Source organism: Nyctibius grandis, chromosome 16 (assembly GCF_013368605.1).
Source record: "Nyctibius grandis isolate bNycGra1 chromosome 16, bNycGra1.pri, whole genome shotgun sequence".
Lineage (NCBI taxonomy): Eukaryota > Metazoa > Chordata > Aves > Nyctibiiformes > Nyctibiidae > Nyctibius > Nyctibius grandis.
This window is the reverse complement of record NC_090673.1, coordinates 8062463-8080354: the sequence shown is the minus strand read 5'-3', so window position 1 is coordinate 8080354 and position 17892 is coordinate 8062463. Positions and strand designations below refer to the sequence as shown.

At 67.0% G+C, this 17892-nt stretch overlaps 2 protein-coding genes across 2 annotated transcripts in view; both read left to right on the top strand.

The window, feature by feature from the left end:
- The window catches only part of WHRN (whirlin), a 51152-nt gene extending 48519 nt beyond the window's left edge, over positions 1-2633 (top strand). The window contains exons 10-12 of the mRNA XM_068414228.1: positions 791-969; positions 1593-1715; positions 2402-2633. Coding sequence (XP_068270329.1) covers positions 791-969; positions 1593-1715; positions 2402-2584 — 485 coding nt within the window. The 3' untranslated portion in view covers positions 2585-2633. The remainder of the gene's footprint in view (positions 1-790; positions 970-1592; positions 1716-2401) is intronic.
- Positions 2634-3577: 944 nt separating this feature from the next.
- AKNA (AT-hook transcription factor) lies at positions 3578-17852 on the top strand. Its single transcript, XM_068413902.1, has 22 exons — positions 3578-3661; positions 8449-8720; positions 8850-9790; positions 10358-10432; positions 10739-10931; positions 11098-11237; positions 11434-11493; positions 11590-11690; positions 11770-11932; positions 12059-12186; positions 12278-12451; positions 12629-12836; positions 12937-13043; positions 13236-13471; positions 13693-13879; positions 14261-14413; positions 14649-14752; positions 14960-15064; positions 15153-15254; positions 15398-15523; positions 15782-15938; positions 16256-17852. The coding sequence occupies exons 2-22, from the start codon at positions 8558-8560 to the stop codon at positions 16509-16511; spliced, it is 3879 nt and encodes a 1292-aa protein (XP_068270003.1). The 5' UTR covers positions 3578-3661; positions 8449-8557; the 3' UTR covers positions 16512-17852.
- The last annotated feature ends 40 nt before the right edge of the window (positions 17853-17892 follow it).

Sequence of the window (17892 nt, the reverse complement as noted above, 5' to 3'; positions counted from 1 at the left end):
CCTGACACGGGCCGGGGGCCGGGTCCTGCCCGGGGGGTGCCAGCAGTGTGACCCCCAGCTCCTCGGTGTCACAGAGCCATTTCCAGCCCGTCCCCTCTCCGCGGGTGCTGTCACACCGTTGTTCCTGACACATTCCCAGAGGCAGAGTCTCCATCTGCACCCAGCGCCTTCACCCTCCAAGGGGAGAAGGCTCCTGCCTGGCAGCTCCTCTCTGCTGGGGTCTGTCCCCGTCTCCCCCCAGACCCTGCTGTTGAGCGTGGGCTGGCTCAGACTGGCCCACAGCAGCATCCCTGAGCTCAGCACCCGCTCCCCCCATCCCAGTTTGGGATCTGGGTTGGATCCTGGGCCTGGGTTTGAGGCCACTTGTTCCTTGATGCTCCCCATTGCACAGCTCTGCTCTTAACCTAAACATGAGGAAAAACTTCTTTCCTTTGAGGGTGCCAGAGCCCTGGCACAGGCTGCCCAGGGAGGGGGGCAGTCTCCTTCTCTGGAGATATTCAAACCCGCCTGGACACGACCCTGTGCACCGTGCTCTGGGTGACCCTGCTTTGGCAGGGGGTTGGACTGGGTGATCCCCAGAGGTGCCTTCTGACCCCAACCAGGCTGGGATTCTGTGATTCAGGCAGGGTCCGCTTGGGAACCCTGCTCTGAATTCCGGGTCTAAGTCCCAGGGAAGCTGCCCGGCCCTGGGAGCGGTGAGATGTCCCCCCTGTGCTCTGGGGCCCCGCGGGTGCTCGGCTGGCCGCAGAGCTGCGCTGCCCCACCTCTGACAGCCCTCGTCTCTCCCCAGCCTCCACGCTCTCCCAGCTGTCGGACAGCGGGCAGACCCTCAGCGAGGACAGCGGGGTGGACATCGGGGAGGTCGAGACGAGCGGCAAGGACAAGAGCCGGCAGCCGGTCCCTGGGAAAAGCCGAAGCCTCAAGGAGGCCGTGAGGAGCGAGGGGGCGGCTGAAGGGGCCTCCAAGCCGGTGAGGCTGGGTGCCCAGGGGCCTCGGGGTGCTGCCGTTCATGGGAGGTGGGCACCCAGGGTGCCAAGGGGCTCCCTGCTGCCTCAGCCGGCCGTCTGCCGGCCCCGCTGCCTCTGGGTGCTCTGCTGGGTTCTTGATCCTCTTGTTTAATGAGCTGAGGCAGCTCGCTGGTGGGCTGAGCTGTGGGGATGCCTGAGAGGAACATCATAGGGCTGCTGGGCTCCACCCTGGGTAAAGCTGGTCCCTCCCAGCTCCAGCAAGCAGCTGCTTGGGACACGGCAGAGTTCCTGGCTCTGAGGAGACATCCCCAGGGCACAGCGTCCTGTGAGTGGGGTCACCTGTTGCCCGGAAGGGAAGGTGGCATCAGGTAGCAGAAGTAAATTGGAGGGCTTCTGGTGGTGGCAAGGCTGAGGGGCGCAGGGTGTAGGCAGACAGCCAGAGAGCTGCTCTGCTCCTCCCCAAGCCCTTCCAGACCTGCACACGGTTGGGATCGTGGCCGTGGGCGTCAGGAGTCAGAGAGTGGCCGCAGGCAGCGTGTCGTGGGTGAGCCTGCCTGCCGAGGGAGGTGGCAGGCAAACGGTGCCCAGCCTCCCTCGGCAGCGCTGCCCCGTCTCCCCCCGCAGCCAGGGCTCCTGGAGCCCACGTCGTGTCTGATCCGCGTGTCCAAGAGCGCACCGACCTTGGGGATCGCCATCGAGGGTGGAGCAAACACGCGGCAGCCGCTGCCCCGCATCGTCACCATCCAGGTAGGGCAGGCTGAGAAGGGGAAGAACTCGATGCACATCCCGTCCCTCTCCTCCCTGGACACCAGGAAAGCCCTTGAGCCACGGCCAGAGCGCAGCAGCAGCCGTGCCCCAGGGGGGGATGTTGGAGGTGTGCTGTCCCCCTCGGTAGCCCTGCATCTCCCCACACATCAGAGGCATCATTCTGCTGGGGGGGGGTTGCTGAGGATTGCGTTCGTGTCCCGTGGGTGATCCTGTACCATGAAGCACGTCCTGGGAGCCAAGGATCTGCTGGAGACATTTCAGAGGGGGTCTGGGCAGCCCCAGAAACTTGGCTGGTGTGTCCAGATGTCTGGAAACTCCCTTTTTCCCCTCAGAGAGAGGGTTGGGGAGGGGGGAATGGTGGATGATAGCTGGGGAACTGAGCCCTCGGGAGCTGTCTCCCCGCTCTATTTCCTCTGCTGTTTATTTGGGGCAAAATTCAAGTTATTTTACAGCAAAAGAAAAACAGAACTGGCTGCGCCTTGGTTATTCTTGGCCATCCCAGCTGGCGCTGTGCTCCAGGAGCAAGCAGGAGGGAAGCCTAATTCATCCCCTCTTTCCAAAACACGAAATATTTCATTTCCATCATGTTCACCCTGACCCAGGGTGATAGAAATTAAATATTTCCCATTTTTTTCCAAAACCGCCTGTATTTCTCTCTCCTACAGCGCGGGGGCTCGGCACACAACTGCGGGAAGCTGAAGGTGGGTCACGTCATTTTGGAGGTGAACGGCACGGGGTTACGGGGCAAAGAGCACCGGGAAGCCGCCCGGATCATCGCTGAAGCCTTTAAGCTGAAGGAAAAGGACTACATTGATTTCTTGGTCACAGAATTCAACGTCGCCCTTTAGGAACCTAAATGGGGTTTGGGAGCGTGGCTCGGGACGGGGAGCACCCAAATGGGGATGAAAGGCAGGGCCCAGCATCCCACCACGCAGAACCCTCACCTGCACCACCCCACAGGTACAGACACCCCCATCTTGTCCCCAGATGTCCCCCCCAACCTCTGCAGACTCCCCCTGCCTGGGTAAGGCAGGCTGAGAACGGGCAGAAATCAGTGCACATCCTTCACGTCTTCATCCCTGTGCTCTCGGGGGTGGAGTGGCTGCCCTTCGGGGACACCCTCGCCCCGCCTCGGCCCGGCTGGGAGGGGGGCAGGAGGACGGTGGAGGTCTGGGTGTCCCCGCTGTCATTTGAGTGCCACACGCAGAGCAAGGTGGGCCCGTGGCTCAGGGCGGAGGGGTTTCGGGGTGGTCACTGCTCACTTTGGTGCTCGTCCCTGTGCCCAGGTGGGTGGCACAGGCCACGGGTGGGGATGCAGAGGGAGCAACCGGAGGCCTTGTAAATTGCTGGCAGCGTCGTTGTATTTATATCTACAGAGCTTGTGCTTTTAATTTTTCAATAAATCTATAAGGTTAGAAATGCGCTGGTGTGGGGGGGGCTTCTTTGGGGCCGGGATGGCTACGGGGCACCCCAGCACCGGCGGGGGCGATGGGCATCGCGGGTGGGCAGAGCTCCCCGGGGAGGGGGTGACCCAGCCCCAGCCCCTGCCGGGGACCCGCGGCGCCGCTCCGCCCCGCCAGGGGGGGCCCGCGCTGCATAAATTATGACAATGAGAGCCAGTGATTGGCCGCCCGCCGCGGGCTATGCAAATGCAGGGGGGCGGGCTGGGTTTATGCTAACGACCTCTTGTTTCCCGCTCGGCGGCGTGCGCGGATTGGCGGGAAGCGGCGGGGATGCAAATGAGGGCGCAGGCCCCGCCCACCCCGCGCGGCCGGCGGTTCGCGCTATTGTGCGGCGGGGCCGGGCCCGGAGGCGGCGGCGGCGGCGGCCGGGGCTGGGCCGGGGCCGGGGCCGGGGCCGGGGCCGGGGCCGTGCGGAGCCGCCCAGCGCCGGGCGAGGAGGGGCCGACCGGGCCACCCCTGCAGGTGGGCAGCCGCGGGGCGCTCGCGGGGCGGGGGGTGCCCCTCCAGCGGTGCCCGCGGGCCAGATGTGCCACCCCCCAGCTGTGCACCGGGGGGGGGGCCGGGGCTGGCTCGGGACGGGGCGCCAGGCTACTGCAGCCGCGGGGGAGGAGGGGGCCCCGGGGCACAGCTGGGGGCACAGCTGGGGGCACAGCGGGAGGCACAGCGGGGGGCACAGCTGGAGGCACAGCGGGGGGCACAGCTGGAGGCACAGCTGGGGGCCCGCGGGGCTGGCCCCATCCCGGGGGCCGCATCCAGCACCCCCCGGCTCTGCTGAGCCCGGCTCCGGCAGGGCTGGCTCGCAGCTGGGAGCCGGTTGGGGTCCGCGGGCGGAGCGAGGGAACCCCCAGCCCCGCCGGGGTCCCTGCGGGTGGGGAGAAGGGCCGGGAGGATGCGGGACACGCTGCTGCGCCGCGTCTCGCCGCCCCGTGTCCTGCCCACGCCGCCCCACTCGGAGCCTTCATGCCCCGAGGAAACTTGTAACTTTTCTTATTCCGGTGCATCCTCCCCGCCCGGGGCCGGATCCGCCGCCCCACTCGTGCGCAGGGGAGGGTTTCGGGAGGGTTTCGGGAGGGTTTCGTCAGGCTGCCGGGGCCGGGGCCACGCCGGGCGGCACGGAGCCAAGGCCGGAGGTTGCGGGACACGGGGCCGTGCCGCTGCCGGCGGCTCCTCCGAGGAAGTGGCGAGGGCCTTTGGGTTCAGTTCCTTGTTTGATTTAAAGGGCGGCCGCGCTCCTCGCGGGCGGGGGGTGCCGGCCGGTGTCGCGGGTGTCCCTCGCTCCGCAGCACCCTTGGGAACGGGCCGGGCGGGGGTTCGAGGGCTCCCGGGAGCGCAGCAGCCGATGCGCTGTTTGCCCGCATCCAGCCCGTTAACCCCATCCCACGTCCCCGTGTCGGGGCCGGCTGCCCTCCCGCATCCCCCCGCCGCCTCCCCCTTGTCCTCTGCTAATAAGGGATCTCTGGGCCACCGGCTCTGTCGCGGCGGCGGTGGCAGCTCTCTCCAGGCAGGGATTAAGGCCGCCCTTGGCAGGCGTCGAGGCCATTGGCAGCCCCCGGCTCACCCCAGCTCCCGCAGGTACATCGGGGTTTGGCCCCGGGGTGTACACCTGCGGCTTCCCAGGGCAGGACCTGGGGATGACACTGTCCCCAGGGAGGACAGGGCCCTGCGTTGGGGACAGGAGGGTTCGTGTGCCAGGGAGGAGGCAGGGAAGCGGCCCCTTGTCCCGCCGTGGGGCTTCGCTTCGGTGCAAGTGATGGGGAGATGCTGCATCCACGGGGTTTTGGTACCTCGCCGTGGGGATGTGCCGGCGCAGGGGAGCTGGGGGGGAACTTGGACTTGGTTGTGTGGGCTTTAGAGTGATGGTGAAAGCACAGGCGTGCGTGCTTTCGGAGCACGAGGAGGGTTTGTCAGGCTCTTCCTCGCTCCGACAGTTTCTCCCTTGTTTTAATGGGAAATAGCGCAAACTAAGAAAGCAGCGTTTCCGCTTCTCTGCCCTCTTTCATGCTCATAAAACGGGACTCTGTGAGCTTTAAAAAAAGGGTTTATAAACCAGAAATTCCTCCCTCCTGGAGTGCAGAAGCCCCTTGCCAAGTTTCAGCCCGAAGCTGTTCTTCTGGCCTTCTTCAACCCCCTCCCCCCCACAAAAAAAAGAGATGCTTTGGGTGGCAGCGCTGATGTGCCCCAGGGAGGGGAAGGGGAGCGCGGGGAGGCTGCGAGAGACTCACGCTCCCAAAAGCCAATCCTTCTCTGCTGTGTTTAGGAAAATAAAATATCCATCCCTTGCCCAGGAGGGGGGTTAAAGTCCCCGCTGCGTCCCAGCAGCGGGGATGTGCCCTGCTGGGACGCAGAGGGGGCTTTAACCCCTCTCCTGGGCAAAGGATGGATGTTTTCTTTTGGCGCACAGTGATGGTTATTCCCCATCGCACCGTGGGGATGGAGGTGAGGGGTTAGAGCCACCCCCTCCCCAACCTGCCTGCTCTGCCCAGGGTTGATGAGGCAGCGAAGGCAGAGTGACAGCGGCCCTGTCCACCCCCCTTCATGTCACTATGCAAGCCCTGGGGTGGGGGACGCGGCGTCTCCTCTGCTGTCACCACCGATAAACCCAGGAGCGGCGACGAGGTCTGCTGTTCCTTTGCCTCACATGTGCAATGAGTTGGGTGGTCTCAGCCCTCGCTCTCCCACAGGGGTTTGCAGGGCAGGGAGAAGGACAGGGACAGGATTGCTGTGGCAGAGAGTGAAGCTGCTTGCAAAGGGGATCAGAGATGAGGAGCTGAGGGCAGCGACAGGCAGAGGCAACCCCTCCTGCCTGCTGGCCAGGCAGAGACCTGGCAGAAATCATCACTGCTGTGAGCAACCCCTCCCTTGTCTGAGCACCTCCACCCCTGAGGCACGATTCGGGACTGGCCGGGGCTGAGAGGCAGAGGGAGGAGAGGGGCTGAGGGTCTCGAGCAGAGCAGAGTTCAAGCGTAAAAGGCATTTTCTAGCTGAGGCTTTTCAATTTCTTTTTTAGCTCTTTGTCTGAGTGCCCTGTTGTAAAATCTTGGCTTTCAAACAGAAAGATGAAAAAAAAAAATATATATATATATATATAAATACACACACACGCTCGGGATTGTTTGCATTTGCTTTGTGGTTCCCGAGTCCGTAGCCACATCATTTTTCCAGCTTTTCTGTGCTCCCATACCAGCGAGCAACTCACTTAAAGGGGGGAAAAAAAAAAATCCAAGATTTTTCTCTCTTACCACCATGACCGTCAGTGAAGGGACTGTCTGGGAAAGCGATGGCTGTGGCTGGATTTGCAGGGTCCTGGGCAGTGAGCCTGGGGGGACACGGCTCAGAGACAGGGTGACAGTCGATGGCACACAGGTCAGGCGTGAGCTGGGCACCCACCTGCCAAAACCGGGTAGGAAACGTTTTAACCCTCTTTGCCACGAGCACCAGGACCCCCAGGCTCCTTTCACCCACCGCCCACCCACTGGGTCCCCCCCGGGGCTGGTGTTTGGGGCTCCTCGTCTCTCAGGGATGCTGCGGGGCTCGAGGCAGGTCAGGGGCACTTTGGTGTGCTGCTTCGCCGGGCCAGGATGTGAGCCAGGGCTTGGGGCTGGAAACATCCCACCTCGGAGAGGGGCTGGAGCCACACTCCCTCTTTAGCTCCGTTGAGAAGCTGCAGAGCCTGAAGCATCCCATGGGCAACCCCATCCTCCTTGGTGGCAGCACCCCGGAGGTGGGAGAAGCTGTGGAGCATCTCCAGGTGCAGAAAGTGGAGTTGCCCAGCCAGTGTACGGGGAAAAATAACCCCTGCAAACTCCTCAGGAGGTTTGCAAGACCCTAAGGGATGCTTTGGGGTTTGCTCCCTCTCTGTAACCCTAAGGGTGCAAGCAGGGCTGGGAGTGTGCCGCACCCATGCAAGGACGATGCCTGAGGACCTTGATGTTGGGTGGCACCAGAAAATAACCCCCAAAACCTCACTAACAGCGGGATTTAATCCAGGAGACTTGCAAATCTGAGGCTTTGGGGTGGCTTAGAGGACTTTCCCAGAGCACGCTGCTCATCACCACCATCCCCATGCCAGCAGCACCCCCAAATCACCACAACACCCCCCCAGCTAAACGCAGCCACCCCGGGGGCTGTGCAGTGGTTTGTTAGCAGCGGGGAGCTTGCGCAAGCTCCACCACTAATTACACAGTAACAAGCTGGATTAATTACCCTCCTGCAAATAATGCCAGGACGCACTGTGGTGCCTGGTTACAGCCGCAGTGTCCCCGGGGCTGCGAGCAGCACCTTGGGGTGGGGACCAGGCAGACCCCTCCCTTGGAAATCCGGGATATGGGCGAAGCGGAGGGGTCCGCCTGGTTGAATTTTGGGGCTGCATGGCTGAATTTTGGGGCTACTTGTCCTCCTGGAAGCCCCTCATCCTTCTGTCGTTTGGAGGCTGCAGCTGCTGATAGTCCCAGGGATTTCCCCCCCCCACCTCCCCATTTGGCTTCAGCATTTTGCTCCAAATTGGATTAAAAAAATAAAGGGTTTAATGAAAAGCCGCGCAGGGCCTGATGGGGTTAAAAAATTTGGGGCCGGCTGCAAACTTGCAGGAAGCACCCGGGTATCGGTTCCTGCTTCTGCAAAAGCCCCGCTGCGGATGCGGGAGGGTTTGGGGTGCTCGGAGGGATGCTGCCTTGGGGACCCCCGAGAGGGGCGTCGCGGTGATGAGGATGTCACGGGAAGGCTGGTACGGGGTGAGTGCATCCCTCTTGGAGCTGGTTGCTCCTCCATGCTCCGGCGTTGGGTTGGGGATGCGGGGCCAGCGAGTCATTGGTGCAGCGAGTGTGCCAGGCCTCTGCCGTGATCCCTCTTGCTGTCAGCCCCCCAGAGCTGGGGGGGCCTCCGGGTGCTCCTGCCTCCCCCCCGGCACTGTCCTGCACCGTGATGGCACCGCTGACGGTCCCCAGGCTGTGGCTGCATGGCCGGGGTGATGTCCAGAGGGTGCCAGTGTGGGCTAAGTGCCCCAGTGCCCACCCCGGGGCAGGGAAAAGCCTTTTGGGGTGGTCCTGGGGGGCTCCTTCCTCACGGGGACCTCTGGGGACCATCGTGGCCATGGGAGATGCAGCAGCTCCGGCTTCATGGTGGGGTGCAAGGTGGGGGGGCTGGCCCGAGGATGCCCCCCTGTCATGGGGGGTTGCTCTTGTCCCCAGTGTGTGGGGGTCACCTCGAACAGAGCCCGCTGTGTCCCCTCCCTCTCCCTTGGCCCCCGTCAGGACGCGGCAGCGATGATGTGACCTACATTCATGGCGAGGAGGTCCCCAGCCCGCTGCCACCACCGGGCCATGAAGCGGCACAAGTGACGGGGACGCGGTGCCTGCGGGCATGGCCAGCCCGGCACCATGGCTGCACTGGACACAAACACAGCTGACGTGCTGGGAGGGAGAGCAGGAGGAGGAGGAGGAGGAGGAAGACGACGACTTTGAAAGACAAATGGATGAGGATGGAGTCATCGGCCTGGGGGAGGGTGCCAGGAGCCCACCGTGGGGTGAGTCGTCCCCTTCCTGCTGCCCAAAGCCCCTCATGGGGGGTCCCGGGTGCCCCAGGACAAGGGGGCTGGGTGGGGGCCGGGGGCAGCGGCTGGCTGGCAGCAGCCCCCGGCGCTGGTGTCTTGCAGGCGACGGCGAGGACTTGGCGGAGGGGTCCCCGGCGGAGGGGGGTTGCTGGCACCCGCGGCAGGACCTGGCAGAGGAGGAGGAGGAGCAGCGGGGCAGCTCCGGGGGGGATGAGGGGCCCTGGGGGGCAGAGAGCGATGGGGAGCCCTACGCCGAGCTCTCCTACGAGGGCCAGTGGGGCTCGGGGTCCAGCGGCAGCCCCGAGGTGTTGCGGCACGGCCGGGCTCTCCGCCAGCCCCGCGGCTGCAGCATGGACAGTGGTGACACCTCGGGGCTGTCGGACGCCAGCCCTGGCCCCGCCACCCCGTCCTGCCAGCGCTGGGGCATGGCTGGGGACGCTGGCGGGGGGCACGGGCAGGGCTGGACCCCGAGCTGCTCCACCGGTGACCTCCACGATACCACCAGCATCGAGCCCGTCCCCGAGCCCCAGCCGGCTGGGATGGGGCTGCCGGCCCCTGGCACCGCTGGCTCGGCACCCACCGGGGAGCCCTGGGGTGCTGGGACCCCCCCTGAGCCCCACCTGCACGACAGGTCCCGCGTGCCCAAGAAAGGGGCACCTGCGGTGTTGCCCCTCAAAAGCAGCCGGCAGTCGCGGTCCCTGAGCCCCCGGCAGCAGCACACGGGTGGCGGGGAGGCAAGGGGTCCCCCAGGGACGGGCACCCGGTACGGCCGGGGGCGGCTCAACCACCCCCTGCCCGACCTCTCCAGGGTGGAGGCGCGGGTGAAGGTCCACCAGAGCTACCGGCCGCCGCGGGGCCGAGCCCTGCCCGCCCGCCCCAGGACCCCGGGGGGCCCCGTCGGCTTCAAGTCCCCGGCCGACATCGTCCGCGAGGTGCTGCTGAGCAGCGGGGAGGGGGGCCCCCCGCAGCCCCCTGCCGCCGCCGGGCTGCTGCAGGAGTTCAGGTCCCCCAAGCAAGCCACCGAGCTGGTGCAGCAGCTCCAGGTAACGCCCAGCTCCCCCAGTTCAGCCAGAGAAGCCTTACTGGGAGAGTCTCCGTGGTGGGGGGGGGATCAGGGGGTGTAGGTGAAATGGAGATGCCACTAGCCCCTGTGTCACCCATGGGGGATTTGGTGCTGGTCACCCCTTCCCGGTCCTCCGTGGGGGCTGGCAGGGAGGGAGGGACCCGGCAGGGATGTGGGCAGCACTGGGGGCTGCAGGCAGGTCTGCTTGTGTCCCCCCCAGGATCCCTGTACGCCCCCCACGATGCTCATCACCTCCAGGATGTTTGTCCCCTGGGGTGCCCTCCTGTCCCCGGGGAGGAGAGGGGGGCTGTCCCCCACACAGAGGAACGGGGGCCACATCTGCACCAGATGGGCTGGGTGCTTTGTGGGGTGGGGTTCTGCACCCCAGGGTGTCCCCCACCACCTACGGGAGCCCCCCCCAGCCCCATCGTCCCCACACAGGGATGCCTCAGTCCATGCTGCATCCCTCTTTGCCACCCACCCCTCGGGCATCCTCCAAGCCCCCGTCCCTGGGTGCCGTCACCCCCTGCGTGTCCCCTCTCCGCAGGACGACTACCACAAGCTGCTGACGAAGTACGCCGAGGCCGAGAACACCATCGACCAGCTGCGCCTGGGCGCCAGGGTGGGTGCTGGGGGGAGGGACAGCTGGGGGGGGGGGGGCTCCCTGCTCCACTCCCCCTCCCCAGGGTTATTCGGGGTGTCTTCCTCCCCTGTGTCACCCTCACCACCTCCTGCCCTGCACCACTGCGCGGGTGGGGAAACTGAGGCACGGCCCGTGTCCGGCTGCGCCCCCCGCCCAGGCTGTTCCCCCCACCTTTGCCCCCACCTGCCTGCTGTCCCCATGGGGGGGGGGGAGGCGCTTCAGGGTGGGCAGCGCTGGGGTTGGGGTGCAGGGTGGGTCCCCCAAATCCCCTCTCCCTGCTCACAGGTGAGCCTGTACGCTGACCCACCGCCGCCCAGCCGCAGCCTCACCCCAGGCACCCCGGGCACCGTGGGCACTGCAGGCACTGTGGGCACCATGGGCACCCCGGGCACCGGCTGCCAGGCGATGGCCCTCAGCATCCCACAGGCCAGTCTGGCGGTGTTCAGCACGGCCCCAGCCCCCTCCTCGCCAGGCAGAGGTGAGTTGAACCGTGTTCCACCCCCCAGCTCATCGCCCTCCTGCTCTGGTTTTTGGGGGCGATGTTCAGCCCAGACCCCATACCCGCGGCTTCCCTGTGCTGGGGGGGGGACCGGTGCTGTGGGGGGGGGGGCCCCAGCATCACCTTTTCTTCCTGTTTTTTGCAGCTCCAGCACCAGGATCATCAGACTGGGGGGGATCCCCTCGGCCTCCTTCCCCCCCTCCACTCGAGGAGGGCTACCCCGCATGCCCGGGGACCCAGCTGACGTGGACGCTGGCGGGACAGACCCACGAGCTGCAGGCGCAGGCACGCCCCAGGGTGCGGGGAGACACGGGGTGGGGGCTGCGGTGGGGGACAGGGGGTGGGGGGCTGTGGTGGGGGTTTGCAGTGGGGGAGACGGGGTGGGGGGCTGTGGTGGGGGACACGGGGTGGGGGACACGGGGTGGGGGGCTGTGGCGGGGGGCTGCAGCAGGGCTGGGCTCAGCCCTTTCTCCCCGGCCAGGTGGGATCCTTTGCGGGCTGGCTGCGGGCGGGGGGCTCCGCGCCCCAGGAGCAGCTCCAGGTGCATGAGCCCCTTCCCGGGCCCCCAGCCCCGGGGTGCGCGGAGGGGCCGGGGGGGCAGCCGGCAGGCTGGGATGTGGGCGCTGCTGTGCCGCAGAGGTTCGGGGAGCTGAAGGCCGCGCAGGACGCGCTGGAGCGGGAGTACCTGCGAGCCCGGCAGCAGCACCCGGGGACCGCGGGGGACTTCGATCCCGACCGGTAGGTGTTTGTCCCCCGCCGCCCCCTCCCCACCACGGCACCCAGACCCGCCGTCGCCCCGGCACTCCCTGTCTTGCAGCGCGGTGGAAGAGGAAATATTCCGCCTGGGGCTGAGCCTGGAGGAGCTGAAGGAGCGGCTGGAGCGCGGGGCCAGGCGGCAGCTCCCCCCGCAGCACCCAGCCCAGCCCCGCTGCCCCCCAGCCCCTTCCCCACCGCCAGCCCCCCGCTCCCCGCCCCCCAAGGTGAGCTGGGCAGGGCTGTGGGGGGGCAACAGGGCTGGGGGGTGCAGAGGTGCTGGGGTGGGGGCACCCTCGTGCAGCTGGGGTGGGGGGTCACACTTCTCGACCCCCTTTCGCTGCACCCTGCAGAGCCCCGCGCTGGTGGAGGGTCCGGGGGGGACAGCGGGGGACAGCGAGGCAGTGACAGGGGGGCTGCCCCGGCCCCTCTGGCACAAGCAGCGCCAAGTGGAGGAGGATTTCGGTGACCTGCTGGTGCAGTGAGTGCCGTCACGGCGGGGCGAGGGGGGAGCGTGGGCAGGGAGCGGCTCCCCAAAACCACCAGCTCCTGCCTGCGGGTCCCCCCGCCAGGTACAAGCACTTCAAGTCCTTGCCGGAGTTGCTGAGCCTGGAGCAGCTGAGCCTGGCAGAGAGCGGGTCCCAAGAGGAGGCGGGTGGGCCTGCGGCAGGGGACGGTGGCCCCAGCAAGGTTCCCTGCAGGACACGGTCACTAGAGGAGGGGACCAACCTCGAGACCTCCCCCTTGTAAGTGTTGGGGGGGGGACAAGTCCCCCAGGCAGGGTGAGGGGGAGGTTTTACCTCAGGTCTCAGGTTTTACATCACTGGCATTGATAGGCTTCAGAGTTAACGGCCTCCAAGGGAGAGCTGGCTGCACCGGGGCATTTCCCCATGCTTGGGGTTGCTCTGCCCTATCGCTCACAGGCATCCCCCCGAGAGGAGAGCCATGCCGCTGCGCCCTGGGGAGCCCCCATGGCCGGGGGGGACACGGGGCCGCCTGTCCCCCGCCACTGCTGAGGAGCCGCCGGCCACAGCCAAGCCCCACCTGGGGGTCCCCGAGCCCCTGCGGGCGCCCCTGTCCCGCCGCAGCAGCAGGGTGGGCAGCGCTGCCGCCCAGCACCGGCTCCGCAAGGTGAGTCCCCTGCGGGTGCCCCCCTGCCAGCACCCCTGGACGCTGCCGGGGGGCTCCAGGGTGCTCAGCACCAACCCTGCTCTCCCCGATGCATCTGCAGGAGCAGCGCATCGTGTCACCAGAGACAGACAGCGGCTTCGTGGGCTCGGAGGCCAGCAGGGTGTCACCCCCCGTGCGCACCCCCGAGCACCGGCCCGCCGGCACCAGGTACGGCTCAGGGTCCCTGCCCTCGCCCCGGGGCGGGGGATTCGGGTCATTGAAGGGGAGCAGGGATGGGGGGAGAGGCAGTGAGGATGTGGGGAGCAGGGAGGGGGTACTGGGAGGGTTGGAGATGTGCAGGGGGGCCCCTGGCCAGGGGACGAGCTGTGGGGGGTGCCCCATAACCCGTCCCGTCCCCAGGACCGCCGGCTCGCTGAGACCCTCCATCCCCATCCCTGTGACCCTCCGTCCTCCGCGGAAGAGCGAGGTGACCCTGCTCCCCTCCGAGACAGCGCTGAAGGGCACCTACCCCCCAGGTGGGCAGGGCGGAACGGGGGGCCCCCGCCTGCCCCCCCGCACCCCCTTGCAGAGCAGCTCCCCCCCACCGCGCTGGGCCGAGAGCGCGGGCAGCGAGGGGGGACCCGGCGGTGACGGCAGTGAGTAGGCAGCACTTCGGGGGGGGGGACGTGTCCCTGGGGAGGGAGATCTGGGGGGGCCCTGCCTCTGCGGGTGGCAGAGGCTCTGGTTTATGGTGTTCCCCCAACCCCCTTGGGGTGCTGGCCTGGGGGTGCCTCCCGCCTGCTGCCTCTCCTCGAGGGGGGACACCCCCACATCCCACGCCACCGGCCTCGGCTCACCGTGCCCCCCTCGTCCCCAGCTCACACGGACTCGGAGGCAGGAGGCAGGAGCTCTGCCAGCGCCGGCGGCTGCCCCCCCACCCCGACCAGGGGCCCGGCCAGCCCCCCGCCATCCCCAGACACACCGTCCCCAACCCCGCTGTCCCCCAACCCGCCGTCCCTTGACCCGTCCCGCTGCGACCTGCTGGGCTCACGTCTGGAGCGCGAGTGAGTGTCTATGTACCCCCCCAAACCGGGCCGAGCCCCCCTGGGTGACACAGGGACCCCACCAAGCAAAGTCCCCAAAGGCACCAGCATCTCCCGCTGGGCAGCGGCAGGTTTCCCCTTCTCAGAGAGCCAGGACCCAGCTGGGGCTGAGTCCTGCGAACTCGTGACACGTGTGGGCTGGCTGAGACTGGAGCCCAGCCCAGAGAAGCCCCAGGCCTGGTTTTGGGGAGCATCACAGCATGAGCTGCTGGGTCCTGGCTGGTGGGGAGGGGCAGGCACAGGGTCTGGGGAGGAGGGGGCTGCTCCCCCCCCCCCCCAAAGGGCATCCAGGAGCCTCGCTGGCTCCGGGCGCCCCTCACCGTGGCGTCTGTCCTGTGGCAGCCAGGCCATCCAGGCGCTGCGGGACGAGGTGTGGCGGCTGCAGAGGAGGCTGGAGGAGAGCCTGCGCCGCTCCCACAGCTATCCTGAGGGGAAAGCCGGGAGGCAGCTGGTGGCCAACGGCCCGTCGTCCCCCAAGGATGCGGCACCCTCGGGGTAGGTGCCAGGAGGGACCTGGGGTGGGATGGGGATGGCAGCAGCACCCTCAGGGTAGGTGCCAGGGGGGACCCAGGGTGATGATGGCAGCAGCCACCCCTGCTCTGGGGCAGCACCATGTCCCCCTGGGTGCGGGGACACCCCCAGCCTGGGTGCACCAGGGTGGTGGGTCGGGGGGTGCCTGAGGGGACACTGAGGGGTCTGGGCGGTGACAGCAGCTCCGTCCCCTCTGCAGGGAGCCGAGCCCCCCGGTGCGGGGCAGGGCAGCCCCCGGTGTCACACCCACGAGGAGGGGGAGGTCGGCATCGCTGCCGCGGGACAGGCCAGAGCTGGACCCCGGTGAGTGGGACCCCGCCGGGGTGGGCACGGAGGGGACAGCGGGGACGTGCTCCTCCCTTGCCCAGTGGGAGCTGGGTGCTGGGGGGGCTGTGGGCACTGGGCAGGGCCTGGGGGCCCCGCGGGACCCAGCAGCACTCAGCCCAGGGCCAGATCCTGCACATCTGGGACCCCCCAGATCCCACCCTGCTCCCCTCTCCTCCTCTGCAGCCTCCAGGGGGGACCCCTCGCCCGCCGGGCCCCGGGCCACTCCCTCCCCGCGGAAAAGCCCTGGGAGCCCCCCGGGTGCAGTGACATTTCGGGGCCAGTACACAGGTGGGTGCCAGCGGTGGTCGGTGCCGGGGGCCGAGGGTGGCCACCCCCATGTTGGGGTCCCCCCCGCGCTCATGCTGGGTTCTGGCAGGGACACGGTACCAGGCGGGGACACCCCACACCATGCCGGCACCCCAAGGAGAGACGGGCACCCCGGGGTGCACCCGGTGTCGCGGGAGCAGGACGTCGTTGGGTGAGTGGCCCCGGGAGCAGCTCCCCCCCATTTTGCAGCCCCCCGCCTTTGCAGCCCCCCTTGCAGGGAAAGGCCCCCACCTCCCGTCCCAGCCGCTCCCCCAACCCGCCCGTCCCCTCGCACACTCACCCCTGTCCCCGCAGACGACTCCTGGGCGGGTGATGCCACGCGGCAGCCCCGGCACAGCACCCCGAGGAGGACGCGCTGCCCCACGTGCCGAGCACCCGTGGGTGCCCCAGCACCCGGCAGCAGGGACGGAGCCACACACGGTGGGTGACGGGGGCGGTGTGTGCTTGTCACAGCTGTCCTTGTGTGGGGCTGGCGGGGGGGGGGGACAGGGAACGACCCTCAGAGCCCTGGCACAGCGCTGCTTGGGGACAGAAGTGACAGCCAGCGGTGCCACCTCCCGCCAGCGTTCCCACGCAGCGGTGGCAGCCCAGCGTGGCACAGGGGCTGCGTCTGGCTGCACCCCCTGGGGACATCACCTAACCCCCCCTGGGGACATCTAACCACCTTCCTCCCCGCAGCAGAGCCTGGCCCCGCTGGCACGTCCCCCGCAGTCTCCCACATGGGTCCCCGAGCCGAGACACTGGAGCAGCCCGGCCTGTGGTACCTGGTGTCCAGCCCCGCTGCCGTGGGCTGCCTCCCGCCCGTCCCCCTCGTGCCTTACGCGCCCCCCGTGCTGTAAGGGTGCTCTGCGGTGGCGGGGGGGGAGGTTGGCATCTCTGGGAGAGGAGGGTGAACCCGGGAGGGGCTGTGCCCACCCCAGGGACCTGCTGGTTTGCCCACGGAGCCCCAGGCACCCGGGTGGCACCCAGCTGGGAGCGGGGTCCCACAGCCCGCGGCTCCTTTTGGGGGGGGGTCTGCATGGGGGTGATGGGTGCTGGGGGCTGGAGATGGGGGGGATCGGGATGAAAGCCAAGGCGGAGCGGAGGCACGGAGCCCCGGGGGGGCACAGCCCCCGGAGCGAACCCGAGCCCGTGTCCCCTTCTTCTTCACAGCTACTGCTCCCCGGCGGTACCTACCTCAGCCCCAGCCCCGGCCGGGGTCCCCCTGCGACCGCCCGCGGGCCACCGGCGGGCAGAGCGTCCCCCTCGCCGCTGCCTGGCCCTGGGCGAGCTGGAGGAGCTGAACTGGGCGCTGGGCCAGGCCGTGGAGGCCGCGCACAGCGTGAGGCTCAGCACCACCCGCGTGAGCCGGGCCCTGGCCGCCGACCTGGGCCGCGCGCGGGGCCTGCGGGACTCCTGCCTCTTCTGAGGGCACCTGGCACCTGCCGAACCCCCCCTGCCCTCAGGGGGGTGGGAGGAGGATGGTGTCCCCCCCACCATCAGCATCCCTGCGCTGGATGCTCCCTGCGAGATCTGGGGGCACTGGGGTTGGAGGCATCTCCACAGGGTCTGGCTCCCATCCCGCTTGCCTGAGCCCCCCCCGCATCGCTTGTCCGTCTGTCCGTCCCTTTTCAGGACCACCCAAGCTGCAGGAGGGGGGCCAAGGCATGGGCAGAGTCCCCCAAGACCTGCACCATCCCGTGACACCCCAGCAGGAGGGCACCGTCCCTGGGTGGCCCCATGTCCCCAAGGCAGACGCCACCCCACGCTGAGCACTTCTGGGGATGCTCCGACTTTGTGTAGGTCCTACCGCAACACAGGTCGGGCCCCCGTTGGCAGCTGTGTTTACCTCCGTGCCTGCGTGGGCAGAAATACCCTTGTCCCAGACTTCGGGCACCCTCAGGGGGCTCGATGCCGGGGGCTCGACCCATGTGCCCCCCTCCGCCCTCTGCTCTGCCCTTGGACTTGAACCCAGCCGGGTCCTCCCTGGGAAAGCTCTTCTTTTTTGTGGTTTTATGTGAATTTTTTTGTTCCTCGAGGTAGCAAGGAAGCAGCTAAATCACTCTTTTGGGGTGGATCAATGATATATAATACGTGTGTGTGTATCTATATATATGTATCTACATATAGATATATATAGATACAGCTATATCTATATATAGGTACATATATATGTTCTGCTTTTAATTTCCAGCATAATCCTTAGGGCATTTGTGGGGTTTTTTTGGCCATCCCTGGATGTGGCTGCCCACGGTGTGATCCGGGCAGAAAAAATAGAAGGATTTGGGTTTTTCCTTGGGATTCCCAGGGGATCTGGGCCTGGTAGAGGCAAAAAATCGCCCCGTGAGCCCGAGGCAGGGGCAGGATGTGGCCCCGAGGGGTCTGCAGAGCCCCTGTACCTCCTTTTTGTAGCGAAATGGATGGGGCCAGAGCAGCCCTGGGAGAGGACGCAGCACCTTGAGGGTGGGTGCTCGGCACCCCACAGACCCCAGGGGACTCTCCAGCTGCACGCCGTGACCCCCGGGGTGGGTCCAGCCAAACTCCCCCCCACTCCATCCCCGAGCACCTCAGCCTGCAGTGCCCCTGGCTGTGTTTATGTGTAGGACCTACCTAAAGTGCCCGTGTCAAATTTATTTATTTTTGAAGTTTTTTTGTTGTACAAAGACCCACGTTTTGGGGCGGGGGGGGGGTGGAATCACAGATGCCCCCAGTGAGTTACGCAGGTCTGGACCCTCCCCAAACGCTCGCAAAGCCACTGAGCCCCGGATCCTGCAACCAGCCGGGGTGGGGGGACAGGGGTGGGCTGCGGA

Coding starts and splice junctions, on each gene's coding strand:
- AKNA (XM_068413902.1), top strand. CDS start 8,558: ATGGCCAGCCCGGCACCATGGCTGCACTGGACACAAACACAGCTGACG. Junction 10,433..10,738: donor AGCTGCGCCTGGGCGCCAGG/GTGGGTGCTGGG, acceptor CCCTGCTCACAG/GTGAGCCTGTACGCTGACCC. Junction 11,238..11,433: donor CCCACGAGCTGCAGGCGCAG/GCACGCCCCAGG, acceptor CTCCCCGGCCAG/GTGGGATCCTTTGCGGGCTG.